The following is a 16,677-nucleotide window of genomic DNA, read 5'->3' on the forward strand; positions in this document are numbered from 1 at the left end:
ATGCAAGAGGCCTTCGGCTCTTACTGACGTGCCCTGGCTCTGTTGCCCTTTGGGTTGAGAATTGGGTGCCTACAGATGGGAATGGGTTCCTTATTTCAGATGCCCAGGGAAGGGCCCAGAGCTCCTCGCCCAAGAGAATGCGTTGTCTGCACACACCCTCGCTCATCTCATACGACACACCCGCCACACACACAGCTGTCACGGGACATGATCACTCACACAGTGACATGCTCATCAGGTGGATCCTAAGTCCCCTGAATTCCTCTTGCCACTAACCTGAGCGTGGTCATCTACAGTAGCCGGGGTGTGTTCCGCTATGGCCAAGGGAAGGACATACCACTCGCCTGGGCTGCTTTGTGCAGGAATCCTGCTGAGCGTGGGGGCAGGCCTGCCTTGCCTGCTGCTCACTCACCGCTATTGCAAGGGGTGGAGGGAGGGTAGGTGAGGAAACAGGACTGTTCAGGCTTGGCCAGGCGGCCTTGGAACTTTGGGTCTGACATGTGGTTAAAGTGGAATCTTGCTCTTTATGGGCCCTTTGTAGGCTCTTTGGAGGTGCCCTGCAGCTTGCTGGACCTGCACAGATGACCTGTAGTCCTCCGTCTTTCTTCTGCGGGCTCCCTTCAGACACCCTCTCAGGCCTCGGATTGGTGGTGCACCCCTTCTGGCCTCTCCAGGTGGCCTTGTTGGACAGAAGCTGAGATGAGTTACGCTCACACTGTGGACATGGTCACAGGAAGCGCTCTTGCATTTCTGACCCTGGCAAACTAGCAGTGCAGGCTGGTCCCTCCCAAGACAAGCAGGGACAGGGTGGGACAGTGAGACCCCTGCCAGCAGGGCATAGGCTCCAGTTCCTCCAGCCTCTCTCCCAACTTCAGGTGTGCATTTCCACGCTCTCTGAGTGGTTCCCACGAAAACCTTCAGCAGGCCTGAGTAGGAGGGGTGCCCTCACTCCCTGACCAAATGGGCACGATGGGGACTCACTGTGTTTCCACTCCTCTCTCCAAAGACTCTTCTCACCAGACTCCTCTCTGGGCCCTCTTGACCCTGATCTGGCTGGGGACCCAAGAGTCCTGGGACAGGTTCGCAGAATCATTTCCTGTGTGCAGCTGCACGTGGGCAGCTGAGGCCAAGCGCCCGCCCCTTAGTGGCTGCTGCTCGCTGTCCTGACCCCTCAGGTAAAGAGGTCTCATTCTGACACTGTGTCACACACACACACACACACACACACACACACACACACACACACAAGTCAGCTACAGGCTTCTCTATCTGCATGACGGGAGCAGTGTTCACTTGGTACGGGGACAGAGGGGCTTTTTCGTCCTCACTTGTTAGCTTTTTAACCAATTTAAATATTTACTACAAGTGTATTTTACTTCTAAAATTAAAAGAAAGTTAAGATTGCCACCATACTATTTTTTTTTCTAGCTTTTGGCATTTTCGCCATGGAAAGCACACATTGCTGCTAAATATTGGTATGGCTAACAGTTTCATTAAGTGTAATAACACAGTGATTACTTTATACAGCCTGACTTTTCACCTATGCTCTTGTTTGGTGCTCAGAGCAATTCTGCATAGTTGGGGTGACATACTTTCCTGGACGTACTGGGCTTGTGACTGTGTGTGTCTGCTTCTCATGCATCAAACACACACACACACACACGTATTCACAGAATTGGAAGGAGAGAAGATTCCACTGCCTGCCAGGTTCCACTGGTGCTGTACTCCCATCGTTTCATCAGCCTGTCATTATCCCCCCTTTATCCACGAAGAAGAGAGGGTGGCTCGCCCTGGCGACAGGTAGCGACCAGGAGGGTGGGAGTCAAACCTGGGTCCCCCGGCTGTGGGGCTTTGGCTCTTTACAGTACAATACGGAGGCTGAATGGGGCTTTATCGATGTGATGAAGCCAAATCGATGGTAGAGAGGTTTCCAGAGCCACATCGTCAGGGGAGCACTCGCCGGCACTTTCTCATCAAAGATTTCAAAAATGAGAGACCAAGTAATGGGGCCTTCGAATCGATGACAGCCTTTCCATCCTCGTGCACACAGGCTATTGAGCTGGTGGAAGTGAAACCTTCTCATTTGTTTGATCACTGTGTTTACTGAAGGAAGAAAACCTAGGGAAAAAAGCTGCCAGTTCCTCCTCTTAAGTACAGACTAGGTAATTCCAGGCCATGAGATAAGCGGTATTCACAAAGTGCTTCTGAATTAAAACTGCACAACTGTTCTGGATCCTAAAGGCTGGAGGCTTTTTTGTTTTTAATTCAAATGATCATCTTAAGAAGGCATTTCAGAAGAGGACTTTTAATATCAGTTTAAGAACTGCAGCGCACATTAGAACTTATTGATCATATGTGTGTGAAGGTGTGTGTGTGTATAGATTCCTGGCAGGTAAATATAATCATTTGTCTTCAGACCAACAGAAGGTTTGTTCTGTAAATAATAGCTGTTAGGAAATAGCGTGGATTACAATCTTGAGATGATACAGAGAACAGCAATTTCTAGAGTGGTATACAGGAACAGGGAGTTAAGTCTAGTTTCATCCGAATATAAGCATTTCCAGAGACATGAGTGGATGACAGTGACTTTGACCTTTGGATAAGCAGCAGCAGCTCCCCTGGGCAGCGCTGACAGTACGTGCTGCAGGGGCCACACCGACGCTGTGGATTTGGCCCCAGAGTCTGTGCTTGCTGTGCGTCCCCTCTGCTGTGAAGTCTGGATGTGAGATGTGGACTCCTTGGGGAGGGTTTTCTGAGAATTGCTGTCATGTTGTTCCGTCCCCTGGGTGATTCTAGCACGTCTCTCTCTGGTGTGCAGCTTGCACTCTCCCTACCCTCTGACCTCTTGCTGGCCTAGTCTTCTGTGCGCCCCATGATTTGGAACGATGCCAGAGCCACTTGGGTGGCTGGGTCACCGGCTCTCTGCGGTGAGGCCACTCAGGTCTCCAAGGATACCTCTCAACCCCGCTCTTCCTCTCCCCCCACAGCAATCCTCTCAAAAGTTTGCTTAAACCAAAAAGGGGGGTTTACAATAAGGCTGGGGGGGGGACGAGGAGTCCCTTGAAATCCAAGGCAAGCTCAGAGCGGGAGAGGAAAGCTGAGGGGAGCCGTGGGCTACACAGGGCAGTCTGGTTCCCCTCACTGCTCAGCCACTTCCTGGTTGGGTCAGCTTGAGCATCCAAATGCTCCTGGCTTCTAGTCCCCAAGTGGGAGAAGGGACACACTGAACAGCTCCTTTGCCCACAGGAAGTCACTCTCAGCTTTCCCTGAATTCCAGTGCACGGATTCTAGGGAGAGGAATCTGGCCCACTTAGGGCAGTTGTCCACCTGGTCCAGGTAGCAGTGGGAGTCATCAGGTATAAACTTGGCACTAGGAACTCGGCCCTGTGGACCAGGGACGCAATTTCTAGAATTAGAATTGTTACAACCGGGGGAGATGCCCCAAAGCTGTCTACTACACCACCACCTTCTTTCATCCTGAAGTTACAGCCTGTTTTCCTGCTTGAAAGCCTCACATCAGCACCTCTGCTTCTTGGTTCTTCTCCAGTATAAGACAATCATGAGCTAAGAGCATCTTCTCCAGCAGCTCCTTCCCTTGCTGTCCCTGAAAGTAAGTCACAGGCTCTTCATCTTAAAGTTTTACTTATAATCACTATGAAAAAACAGACAGGGACTAGCAAGTAATTCACATGGGAAAATTTCAAAGGTCTCAGAAATGTTGAGTTCCCAAAGTCTCACGTCTTTAGTTTCTGAGACTCTTGCTAAGTGGCTTCTGGGATAAATGGGTTTTTTCGGCTGTTGACTGACTGGTTAATAATGCCCATGGTCCCTGTCCCCTGTGCGTCTTTTCATGTGTTCAAGACATTCTCTGCCACCTGGCTCTGGACTCCTGTAACACAGGAGCTAGCACAGCCAGACCTGGTCTCCTTATCAGGAAGCCCAAATGATTATAGGCAGTGGCTGCGAATGAACTAACTCTTACCTCCTTAAGGTTTTTTAACTGTAAAAAGGTCTTTGCTTTGAAAGAAGGGGCACTTCTTGCCCTTGATCTGATTCCATCAGGCGTGGGACTAGCGGGAGAGGAGCTGCATCACTTACCTGCACACCGGAAACTGAAGGTGGGGTTTGTCACCCATGGTTTCTAGCTTCAGGTTTGCAAGTGGTTGGTCTTTGGCAAGTAACTGGTTATCAGTGCAAAGGAAGCCTAGGGAAGGGGGTGGGGGACGATGGAATGAGTTAAAAAAAGGGATGTTGAGACATAAATTAAAGTGTGCTTGCGTAGAGCTTCAGTCACAACTGTCAGAGGGTTGACAGAGAGCGTGTACTTGGAGCGATCAGGAGGCCGTGCTTGCAAATGAAAATCCTCTCTGGAGCCTCTTGCCAAGCCCTGTCCCCGAGAACAGGATAGCTCTGGCACAGCTCTGTGGCGCTTGATTCATGGGCCATTTCCGTCTCGGGGGAAAGCTGCCTGTGAATAGCATTTTGGAGCCTGCCCCTGTGACGGCGTGATTTATATTCCCCAGAGCAGGGGGGAGCTGGGCTTCTCACAGGGTCCCAGGAGCAGATGCTAGCTGGGCGACGGGTGCCTCAGAGAAGCCGCTGCCCCTGCAGGACTCCGGCTCCCCTCCCAGCCCCTCACCAGGACCCTGCACCTAGACCAGCTGTGCTGACTTTAACCTCTGCCCTCACTGTTCTCCATGACTGACATCATCCAAACCGCAGCCTTCTACCCAACCCCACGCAGGGGATATATGCCCAGAAGTGGGATTGCTGCATCATATAGTAAGTCTATTTTTAGTTTTTTAAGGAACCTCCCAATTTACATTCCAGACAACAGTGTAGGAGGGTTCCCTTTTCTCCACACCCTCTCCAGCATTTATTATTTGTAGACTTTTTAATGATAGCCATTCTGACTGATATGGGGTGATATCTCATTGTAGTTTTGATTTGCATTTCTCTGATGATTAGCAATATTGAACATCTTTTCATATGCCTGTTGGCCATCTGGATGTCTTCTTTGGAGAAATGTCTATTTAGGTCTTCTGCCCATTTTTTTGATTGAGTTTTGTTTTTTTTTTTTTTGATATTAAGCTGTATGAGCTATTTGTATATTTTGGAAATTAGTCCCTTGTCAGTGGCATTTTCTACAAAGACAGTCATGTCTTTTCTTCCTCACACAGGATGGTCTGTGGCCTGGAATGTGAGAACAGAGATGAGAGAGTAGGAAAAATGGGGGATTTTCTCTATTCTCTCTGAGCCAGGAATAGAGGACTCCTCCTGGAGCCCTGTTCACATCGTGCCTACCTCTGCATCTGGGGATTGCAGAGAGCCCTGTCTGACAGATTCCAGGGGGACAAAAATGTACAGCTCACTACTGATTTGGCGGCACTTTGAATTCTGGTCTTCTTCGCCATCTGCCTGGGTACTGTGTACTCTTCCCATCCCTCACATAGCTGCTCCGTGCAGTCCCTCCAGCGTCTGTAGCTGTGTGCAGTGGGAAGGATGGGGGCGTGTGCTTACTCCATTCTCACCTGGAACCAGAGCCTGGTGTAGCAGGACATGTATAACAAATAGTTAATAACACTTGTTGAGTGAATAGATGAATGCGACATCGAACAGTTGGTCCCAGCCTCTCTCCTCAGCACCAGACTTGGATTTCTCATAGTCTCCAGCCCTTCTGGAAGGAAGAACATCTAAATAATTGAATCAGTGTCTGCATACCGACTACACGTCCTGTCTGCATGTTCAGCATGTCCAAACCAAACCTAATCCTCTTCCACTTAAGACCAGCTTCTATTTGTAGTTTCTCTGTTTGCCACCGGTGGCCCATCTGCCGTAAATTAACTGCTACTTGTCTTTCACCCTCTCCCTTCAATGAGTTTCAGGCAAATAAATTCTCTGTTTGGTAATATTTCTCCTGTTAGTTCTCACTTTTTCACTTTTAGCCTTGCACCCTAGTTCGCACGTCTAGGCGAATAGGATAGCTGCCCAAGCACAGGACAAGCCAGAGCCACTGTTGGTGACAGTAGCAAGCAAAAACTGAGGAGGAACCAGGAAGGTGTGGTACAGCCAGGTTGGTCTGTAAGGAGATGGGGGCTGGGAGCCAGCGGCAGAGGAGGGAGCCAGTCTCCCGATCTCGGAGCCCACAGGCTTGCGGAGAGCTTGTCTCACCTGGCGTGTTGAGCCCCAGGCACGTTAACACAACAGTAACTCCCAAGAATGGGGCTTCTAGGTGTGAGGAGCCACTCAGTCCCCATCGCCTTGACCCTGGGCCTTTCGGGATGCTCTGAGCAGGCGCTGGTAACAGCCACCTGACTTTCTCCCCCTCCCTGTGAAATCTGCATTCTCCACCCTGTGCCAGTTGACTGTCTCAGACAGCAGCCCCGAGCCCACCACCCCCTGTGCAGAGAGGTCTGGAGTGACGGCTCTCAACTGCCTTCCACATTCCAGTCTCCACCACTCACTCCTCCTTCCCTCCTCCTCTCATGCTTTGCTCCAGCTCCACTGGGCTGGGCCCCAGAGAGCCCCACCCTGTCTCACCTCCACGCCTTTGCTTATATTGGTCCATCTCCCCACTTCCGCTCGACCCCAGTCTCTACTTGTCGAAGTTGTATCCTTCCAAATGCCTCTCAGATGCAGCTAATTCCAGGAAGGCCTTTATACCCTCCTGATCTTGGTTATAGGCTGATGCCCTGTTTGCCCCCTTCTTAATCCACCTTGGCCAGTAGTCACTACTGGTCTGTGTGTTCCTTGAAGGCAGGTGTAATGTGACTCCCTTCTGTTCAGCCTCCGTGGTTCTTGCACACAGGTCCCACTCAGTGATCGTTGCTGAATCAAAGTGAACAGAATCAGACCCAATGATGCGCCATCTCTAGCAAATCTCTCAGAGAGACGAGGGGTTGTGACTGTGCTGTGACAACCACTGATGGCCAGGCCCTCCTGGGATCCCTGCTGTAGAGATGAGGCTTGTCTTGTAAGTGGGAGAGTCCCTTATCTGTGACATCGCCTGTTTGTTTCCCCTCAGTGTTAATACTGCGAAGGGTCAGGAAGTAGGAAACAACCCCGTCAAGCATGAGATTCTGGGGCTCAGTCGCAGCTGCGAGCAGTGGAGCCACTAGGTAATGGAGGCCAATACCGGTTCCAGCCAATTCTTCTCCCGTTTGCAAAGCGCCAAGTGACAAGCAGATTTCTCAGCTCCAAGCGGGCCGTCATTTTCAGATGATAAATGTGTCCCTGGACAGAAGAGCTTGCTGAGTGATATTTACCAGGGTCTCTGTGAAGGGCCCTCAGCTCCCAAGGGAGCATTTCAAGCCTTCAGCTGCTTGCCTGGTCAACTGGCGCCCGCAGGGCAGTGAGAGGATGAGCCTTCATTCCTGCTCTCCAGCAGGGTGGGAGCCCTGGTGATTTGTTTAGGTGCTCGGAAGTTTCCTGGTTTCTCTGGCTTCCTGTCCTCATCCCCTCCCTCCCCTAGTCAAACTCCAGCAAAGACAGACTTGGAAAGTGTGAGACACTTAGAACCTTAGATGGGGGGACGGGGAGTCAGTGCCACACCCGAACTGGGAGCAGTCCGGGCTCTGCCACCTAGTGCTCCCTGGCCAAGTTCCTCAGTCTCTCTGCACCTCAGTCTCCTCGGAAACAAGATGGAGATGAGAACCGACTCACTGGGTGGTAGTACAGATAAATTAAGTCTGTGTAAAAATACTTTGCATGGTATAGAATGCCCTCCTGCATAGGCCATTCATTCAGCGTGCTGGGCGCTGTGCTGGGTTTGAAGGGCCGTGTCCAGACTTGTGGGCTGAGAAGGAAAGCAGGTGAATAGCCTTTACCAGCCAACAGTGTGGTTCAGGGACGAAGGTGAGTAGCTGGCTCAGAAATCATACCTCTTTGCTGTCCCTGAAGCTGTTCCCCTCTCGTCACTGCTCTGGGGCCCCCAGGATCCTCTCCCAGTGACGGACGGGCATCCGTGTGACCTTGTGCAGAGACCATGGCCATGTCAGGACTCTGATGCCTGCTGCCAGGTGTGTTAGTCTGGGTTCTCCAGAGAAGCAGAAACACACACATACGGAAATTTATTACAAGAAATTGGCTCAAACGGTTACGGAGACTGAGAAGGTCCAAGATCCGTAGTCAGTGAGCTGCAACCAGGAGGGCAGGTTGTGGAAGTGCCCAGCTGAGTACACATGTGGAGGCAGCTGGGCCAGGAGGGAACCCTCTCTTACCCGCCTTCTGTGCTGATCAGGCCCCCCGGAGTGCACAGGTCCATGGCGCGTGAGAGGGGAGGGCAGTTTGCTCTCCTCAGTCTGCAGATTCAAATGTTAATCTCACCCAGAAACGCCCTGACAGCCACACCCAGAATAATCTCTGATCAAGTCCAGGCAGCCCAGGCCCAGTCAAGTTGACTCATAAAATTGACCATCTCACCAGGTTTGCATGGAGCCTTCGGGTGACCAGGCACCTTCACACACTGTGTCTCACTCGGCTCTGTGATGACCCAGTGAGGGGGTTACTCCCCTTCTCTGTTGTGTGATCCTGATGTCACAGGCTCACTGGCCTGGCCCTTTGAAGCAGGTTATGCTCACCTTAAACCCAAATCTCAATGCACGGTTCCCTCTGGGCGGCAGCAGATCCCACTTCTCCAGCACATGAGAGGCTTGCGTGACTGGTCTGTGAGTCTGTCCTCTGCCTCCAGTGCCCTGGCGCTCTCCGCTCTTCCACACTCATCCTTAGTCAGCAGGAGACTTTAAACAAAGTTGCTGTGTGGCCTGAGAGTCATCTGTGGGCTAGACGTCACTCAGCATTCCCACAAAGTCTGGATGGAATCAGGATGCCGGAGGAAGGTGGGGCCCACATACAGATCTGCCCTCGCTGAGCCTCCGGCCCCGGTGGATTGTGGAACGAGGTGAGGGCTGTGGGGAGGACATCCCCCTGGGACCCGTTTTGCTCCTGTTGTGTCCTCCTTGGCTTTGGTCCGCTAGGGCCACAGGGCACGGCTTTTACTTTTAATACCTTCTTTGTTATTTTAATCATACTGGTGAATCAAGGCACTCCTGGGTATTTCTATTTATTTTAAATCCATTGTGAAATGTTCTTTTACAGTCTGTCATAGGGGAAATATGAATTTATTAATTTAAAAATTATCCTCATGCTGAGCTGGAAATGGGCTCCAATCAGCAATGTTCTCAAGCCTACATTTCACATGCTCCCCCTCTGCCTCGTGTTGCAGCACCCTGTGCCTGTCTGTCTCCTTGTCTGGAAAACGCCTTTGGGGGCTGCATGTCCCGCCTAGCATGGTACCTGGCACATGGGAGGGGCTTAGTTACTGTTTCTGAGCTGGAATGGATGGGAGCTTCTGCCGCAGGGCACACTCACCTGAGCTCTGTGTGGGGAGGAATCCCCAGCCAGCCCGCCGCAGACACAGCAGACGGTGCCGTTCCTTCAGCATACACTACTCAGCACTGAGTCCGTGTTGGGACTTGCTGGGCACAGGGGGTGCAGCACAGGTGCCGGCAGGGGGCTCACAGTCAGGGGGCGGGGGGTGATGAGTGCATCTGAGCAGCACTGGACAGGAGCCGGAGGAGGGCCCGGGACGGAGGGTATGTGGGAGGTGCCGCGTGCCGGGTGTGTTGGGTGGTGGAAGCACACAGAGCCTCGGAGCAGACCCCCGCCACTCAGCGCTTCTTTTCTCTGCAACGTCCCCACAGGGCCTGTGCCAGCAGCGAGACCGAGAGTGAAGCTGGAGACATCATGGACCAGCAGTTTGAGGAGGTGAACAACAGGCTCAACTCGGTCACCGACCCCACTGGCTTTCTCCGGATGGTTCGCCGCAATAACCTCTTTAACAGGTGCGTGTGGCCTGTGCCCGGGCCCGGGGCCGGTGGGGTGCCCCAGTGCAGGCAGTGTGCTCCCTGCGGATGCTTCTTCCAGTGGCTGGACTTCCGGCTGGGGCTTGCATTTGCAGAAGTGAGCGTGGGGCTCCCACGGCCCCACACTCCTCTGGGTCAGGTGAGAAAGCGGTGACAGGCTTGGGGTGACCTTCTGAGTTTGGCTGGGATGGGAGGCTAAGGCGACAGTCAGCCGCTTCTTTCTGTTGCCTCAGAGCTGACTTCCCAAACACCAGGCAGAAGCCAGATGGAGTAGCTGCATATGCTGCTTTCCAGCTTTTGCTGGTGACTCAGGGGCCAGGCACCTGTGTTGAACTTCCTGGCTGGAGGCTGCGGGCGGCCAGGGAGAGTGGGCAGCAGCATTGCAGGAGGGAGAGCCCATCCAGGCCCTGTCTCCCTGTTACTTGACCAGATAGGCCTCAGCCGCTTTGAGATGAGCGGAGGTTGGAATTGCCAACCAGCACAGCCGGCATCTTTTCACCAGGGCTGACAGCCGAGCTGCGTCCAGATAAACGGGCAGGCGGTTGGGGTTGAGGGGCACCTGTCCTGCTGTCATTTGGTTTCCTGGCAACATCCTAGGAGTCACATTTGGACAGAACTTTCCAGAAGGACATCCCAGACTCTCTCAGGTCCCTGCCTTTAAAGGGGAGCAGCTTGAGCCTGGCACACAGGAGGGAGGTGGCTGCACTCGGCGTGGAGGGGCCCCGCCGGCCACCCTATGCAGGGGGCATTGTCTGTTCCTGTCCCGGCCCTGGTTTCCTCTCATTATTGTGCTGTCAGGCTGACAAACGTGTGTTTACTTTCCCAGGGGTGAGTTGATGGGGCAGGAGCCAAGGGCTGGGGCTGTAGGAACTGGCAGCTCGGTTAAAAGGAGGCCAGTAATTCAAGCTGGTTCACCCCCAGTTTCTTCCTCATCCCTGTCCCCTTCGCAGGTGTCCCTCAGGGCTTTTAGTTTCGGGTGGGGCCAGGCCAGGCATGAGGAGGCACGGGGTTGGGCCTGGCTCCCCTCTGTTGCTGCTGCTCCTCACCTGTGAGGCGGGTGGTTCCCGACTCTGCCGGGTGCCGTGGTCTGTGGTTGTGAACTAGGGCGCGGAGAGCTTAGGGTCAGGTCTGGCCTTGCCGTGTGCCCGCTGGGGGACCCTGGGAGGCACGTTCTCCACTGGCAGCCTCTGTCTCATCGCTGAAATGGGGACCCTACTTTGCAGGGCTCCTCTAACATGGTAATTGAAGGAGCTCACGTGTAAGGAACATGTGACAGGCTTCCTGCTGCACAGGAGGCCCCGTCCACGTGGTGACTTTCTGCTGTTTTGAGTGAGGTGGGGAGGACAGTGCTAAACTTGGATTCTTATGATAACGTGGTGGATAAGCTACAGAAGGGATAGAGTCTGTGTGCACCTGTGCAGCAGATGCTGACCACCTGGGGTTGTGGCCTCACCTGCCATTTTTCTTCCTATCCCACCTCATGTCCTTTGCGTGTGAAAGAAAGTGCCAAAGGCAGGCTCCTGGGCACTGCTGGGTGTCCTGGGACCCTGGCTCACTGTCCCTGGGCGGGAGGCCATGTGAACTTTGGCTCACAGAGTTGCTCATTTTGGGAAAATGGCTGTTGTCCTCCCGAGCAGCTCTGAAATAGGTCCAATGAGCACAATCCTGTGGGTTTGTTCATCAGTTAATTTAAACAATGCAGGGTGGCTCTGGGACAATGCAGGGTGCAGTGGGCCCCCACTCCACTGTCAAGGCCTGACTCTGGTGTTGAGGGGGCAGAGGGGCAGGGGCAGGGAGGGTAGGCCCTGCCATCGCCCTCCGCATGTCTCCCCATTTACCCCAAACAGGGCCTCCGGCTGTGGCTCCCCACCCCTCTGGTCCTGCCCTGGCTGCACACTCTTTGCTTTTGCCTCTGAGGTCCTCTGCCAGTGGGCCATCTCCTTGGTATGGAACCAGCAAATAGCTGAGCCCATGTGACCCACCCATTGTCCCCTCAACACTGAAGAGTCAGGCCTTGATGGGGGGAGGGGGGTGCTCCCAGAGCCACCTGCCCTCCAGATCCATGAGCACAAGCTGCCCTCCGTGGAGGTGGGAGGGTGCGTGCTGCAGCGGGACTGAGGACCACTTCTGCCCAGGGCTCTTACCTGGGGAAGAGCAGTGAGTGGAGGGGAAGGCCGCTGGCCCAGCAGGGTCAGCCTGGTCGGCGTGCTGGAAGGGGTGCAAACCTGTGTCCCCCACGTTGTTTTGTACACGAGTCCCTACGGGGTCTGGTTCTTCACAAAGATCCACGTCACGCCTGCCTCCAGGCTGCCCTGATGTGGCTGCAGCAGTGCCCGCAAGTCCATCGTGGGCTGGGGGCTGATGCAGGTCTGTCCATCCCCCTGTTCCTAGGTCTGGTGGTGGCACATCTCTGTGGCAAGGCACAGAGGGGAGGGGAGAAACCCTGGGCTTAGAGGGCAGACAGACCTTGATTTGAAACCTGGCTCCACCTTTTATTACTGGGTGACCTTAAGCTTTTTATTTTTTTCATCTGGAAAATGGGGGTCATGACGCCCCCTGAACTGTGGTGGGGGTGCAGTAATGTGATGATGGAGAGATAACCCTGCTGTGTAGTAACTAGTTTCTTTCTCTCCCCACCTTGGGTCTGAGGTTTCTATGTTACCAAAGACCCTTGTTGGATATGAATCGCCACTTTTTGACTCAAATCTCCACCCTAAAACCTGGTTGGATAGCTCGATGCTTCTTCCCCTTACAAACTCTCTCTGGCTACCAGAAACTAGTGAGATGGGAATAAATGCGGGATGATGGAGTCCTTACGGCCAGTCCTGACTGTGAGTCCTGGGTTCCATACCTGTCTCCTGGCTGCTGTCCTGCCAGCCCTGTCCTCTGCCCTAAGCTGGGGGCCCCGCGGCCCCAGGCCAGGGCTCTGCCTGCTCTCCTGCTGACCCACCAGAGGGCTGAGTGTTCTCTCCAGCTCTGGCCCTGGCCAGCGGTTCTGGGCAGGGGCCTTCCCTCCCAACAGCAGCTGCAGCAGTGGGTCTTCCTCAGAGCTCCCTGCCTGTCCCCATGCACTGCCCTGAGGGCCCCAGCAGTCACCAGACCCCCACGTGCCCTCCCACAGCCAGTGCTTCTCTCCAGGCAGCACAAACCCAAACGAGCTGAGCTGTGACGTTAAGGACTGTCAGCAGTCACTTGAAAATCAGGGCCATCGCATAGAGTAGTGACAAGTTTGTTCAAATGCAAAAAGGATCCCCCTCTACGTATCAAGCTTGCCATATATTTTAAGGCAACTTTCATTTATAAATAATGTTTTCTTTACCACTTATCTGTTCACATTATTGTTCTAGAACTTATTTAAAACAGTGCCAAAACGTACTAATGCCCCAGATCATTCGGAGAATAAATAAAGGGATGAGAAAATCAAGGTAGGGGGAAAACAGAGGTAGAAGAGAGGGAGTGCGTACAGACCCAGTGCACGTGGAGCGCTGCTGGGCGCGGGTGCAGGTTGGACCCCTAGCACCCAAGCAGAGGCCGTCTGTCCTGTTGACTCACAATCCATGTTGTAACAAAGTCCCCAGGGGCCTCATATGAAGGTAAAGTTGGAGAAGTGCTGTTCCCCTTGGCCTGAAACTCCCCCCACCCCAGTGCAACTTCTAATGGGCCCTGACCGCAAGCCCCCCTGCCTCCCCCTGGATCCCACTCTCTTCCTGATCTCACGCCCCCAGGACCCGCCAGGTTGGCCCTGTGACATTTTTGGCCCCCAGGCTGTCTGTTCCCATTGCCGAGACCATTCCTTGAGACTCACTCTCCCCCTGAAATCGCCATTTGTCAGCTGGGCAGGCCACCACACACAAGGTCACCTTCTCTCCATCCCTGAGCACGTGATGAGCCCATCCCCCCCTTGACTGCCCAGCTCATCCCTGAATGAGGCCCTGAGCGGGGTCCACAGGCAAAGCCTAGGCAAGGCTAGCCTGAGCATCGGGTTTTTCTAAGGGACCATCCCCCAGGCTTGGCCATGGAGCCTTTGTGCACGTTGCGGCAAAGAGCAGATGGCCGCAGCAGAGTGCCCTGGGCGGGCAGAGGCCGTGGCTCCTGCCGGAGCGCAGACCCAGGCCCCTTGGTGAAGGTGTGTGTCACGGCCTTTGACCAACATTCCCAGGAGAGCCCAAGAGCAAGAGGAGAGAAGCCACGTGCAGCCCAGTCTCATCCCTGGGCTGGAGAGGAGCCAGTGTCACTGGAAGAGCTGGGGTCTCTGCCTGAGCCCACCCAGCCTTGTGGCTCTTCTCCTGAGGAGGGAACCAGACCCCGTGAGCCAGGCACTTGGTAATTAAGGAGGTGAGCAGGCAGAAAGTGCCGACAGCTTGTTGAATAAGTACTTGAAATGCAGTGTTTGACAGCCTTTGTCTCCCAGAGGAGACCAGCCTTCGTGGGAGGATGTTCACTGAATGGTATCAGAGTCCTTTTTTTAAATTGAATTGAGGCATCTCTGGCTGCTTGTTTATAATGGATTTGCCAATTAATCTTTCCATTGGTGCCTTAAAACCCAGGTACTTGTTCAAATCTCAGGCCAGCTTTTGGCCCCTAAGAGGATGCAGTTGAGAGCTCAGAGCTCCAGGGGGATTTTGGAGCATCCTGGTCTGGGCTGAGGGGAGGGAGGCAGGAACTGAGTGGTTTCACGGGTGGCAGATGCAGGAGCTTTTCCCGGCTCCTTGGCTTTGAGGAGGAAGTCTCCACCAAGAGGGGTGGGGGCTCTCCAGGTTCACAAGGAGCAGAGGCAGGACCCCCCTCTCCCCGACCAGGCCTAGGACCCTGCAGCTTGAGTGCAGACAGGAAGTCTCCAAAACTGGCCTCTGGAAAGTGATCACTGTGTGACAGAGACATGGGGGACGGTGGGGGCTGTGTGCCTAGGCAAAGGTGGCCGCACCTGGAGGCCCAGCACTGCCAGGAGGCAGCCTCCGCCTCCTCCCTCTCTTGCACACCCTGACCTGGGCACAGTCCCGCTCACAGATAGCCCAGAAACTGGTGCTTAGTGCATTGTCTACTGTTCCGGGGGACAGGGGTGCTCCAGACAGGGGTTCAGGGCCTGAGGCTAGGCCTCAGGCTCCCCACAGAACAGAGGCCCCTAGGCTGCAGTCTTCCTGTTGCCTGACTGCATTGCAGAGTGGGCCTGCTCCAGACTTGGCCTTGGGCAGGACGCTGAACCTAGATTCTCCTCTGTGGCAGTGGAGGGGCTGGGGGTGCCAGGTGAGCCCTGCCTGGTGGTGAGGGTTCCAGTGATGGACACATGTCAGCGCCATCTGTCCCACCCCGGAAGAGGCCCCATATCCCAGGCTTCCCTTCTTTCCCCTCCCCTCGGTAACCCTGAAGATGTCAGGGCCAGATGTGTCCCGGGGTGGGTGTTCCTGGCTCAGCTCGGTTCCCGGCAGCCCTGTGTCTGGACAATCAGATGGGAAGGACCCGCGTGCCTACTGGGGAACTGAGAGCAGAGGCAAGGACTTGGGAAAGGTGGGAGAAGGGAAGACCCTCCACTGCGGCCTCAGCTCTCCGGCTGGCGTGCGAGATTCAAGAGCAGGCCGCACGCACAGGGCTCTCAAGCCCTGTTGGTCCTGAGATTGCGAGCTTTAGGAGGGCAGAGACCGAATTTCCATAGTCACTAATGTTACCCTGTGGTCCCCCTCCTCAGAAGCACGTAGGGCAGGAAGGAAGCCTGCGTGGCGTCCTTCCTCTGTTCAGAGCCATGGGGAGCAAAGCTGGTTCCTCCCTAAGTCAGATCCTCCCTTCAAGCTTTCAAGAGATACGTATTTCCTAGCTGCTCCCCTGTGCTGTGCTTGGGTCTCCTGCCCCATCCCCAGACCAGAGAGTCCTGTTCTCGGTCTGCCAGAGTCTGCCCAACACAGGGCTGCCCACCCCCAGCTGGAAGTGCACGTGGAGGGTTCCTCCCTCTGCTCCCTGGAGATAGGCAGGACGTGGTCTTAGGGCCAGGTTGGCTCCCCCCATCCCTGGGGTCTTCAGACCAGGCTGGGTCGCTCTTTGGTCTCCCCTGAGCGGGGTTGATCTTGTGCTCCCCCATCTCTGCTGCTTCTCTAGCTCTCCATCTTTGACCCCCTGACCTGGAAAGCCTGAGAAACCAGGGTGCATGTTGGGGTGGGGCACCCACCATGCTGTGCTCCCTGCACATGACCCAGCTCCCCTCCCTAATGGAGCCCTGACAGGAAGCTAGCTTGGCGCCCAGAGTGCAGCGGTTTGGACTGAGACTTACAAGCACGCATCGCGCAGGTGCTCCACCATCTCCCTGACAGGCGGCAGGCACGCGCCTGCCCAGACTCAGCCACAGTGTGAGGCTGCGTCAGTGTGTGCGAGCCCGAGCATCCAGGTCTGCTGCAGGCCCAGCCCAGTCATAAATCCCCTGCCTGGGGAATAGATCTCTTCATCCCTGACGGGAGATTCATGAGCAGCAGGGCTGCCCAGGCCGCCTGGTGTCTGTCATTCCAGAGACATAAACCACACCCGACGCTTCTGCCCTCCTGGGCAGCGCTTCACATGTCACCCCAGAGCTCCACATCCTTGTCCTGTTCCTGTGGAGACCAGGCAGCTCCCCCTTGCCTGCCAGCAGGCCTCCCCTCTCCCTGGATAGGTGCTGCCCCCCCCCCCTTTCCCATTACCACACAGATAGCTGTGCAGCAGAGAAAACGAAAATTTCTCCAGAAGTAGATTATTAAACATTATCTGAAGAATGAGCTGATAAAGACCACTGTGTGGTGTGAGGAAATCCTCTGCTGCGAGCTGGGCTGTCTGTCAATTACTGGGTCAGTGT

At 54.5% G+C, this 16,677-nt stretch overlaps 1 protein-coding gene across 3 annotated transcripts in view; it reads left to right on the forward strand.

The window, feature by feature from the left end:
• The window catches only part of TTC28 (tetratricopeptide repeat domain 28), a 477,328-nt gene that overhangs the window by 432,923 nt on the left and 27,728 nt on the right, over positions 1 to 16,677 (forward strand). For all 3 annotated transcript variants that reach the window (XM_031442960.2, XM_031442961.2, XM_010992318.3), the window contains one exon: positions 9,702 to 9,842. In XM_031442960.2, coding sequence (XP_031298820.1) covers positions 9,702 to 9,842 — 141 coding nt within the window. The remainder of the gene's footprint in view (positions 1 to 9,701; positions 9,843 to 16,677) is intronic.

The sequence above is a fragment of the Camelus dromedarius genome, chromosome 31, assembly GCF_036321535.1.
Source record: "Camelus dromedarius isolate mCamDro1 chromosome 31, mCamDro1.pat, whole genome shotgun sequence".
In the NCBI taxonomy this organism is placed as follows: domain Eukaryota; kingdom Metazoa; phylum Chordata; class Mammalia; order Artiodactyla; family Camelidae; genus Camelus; species Camelus dromedarius.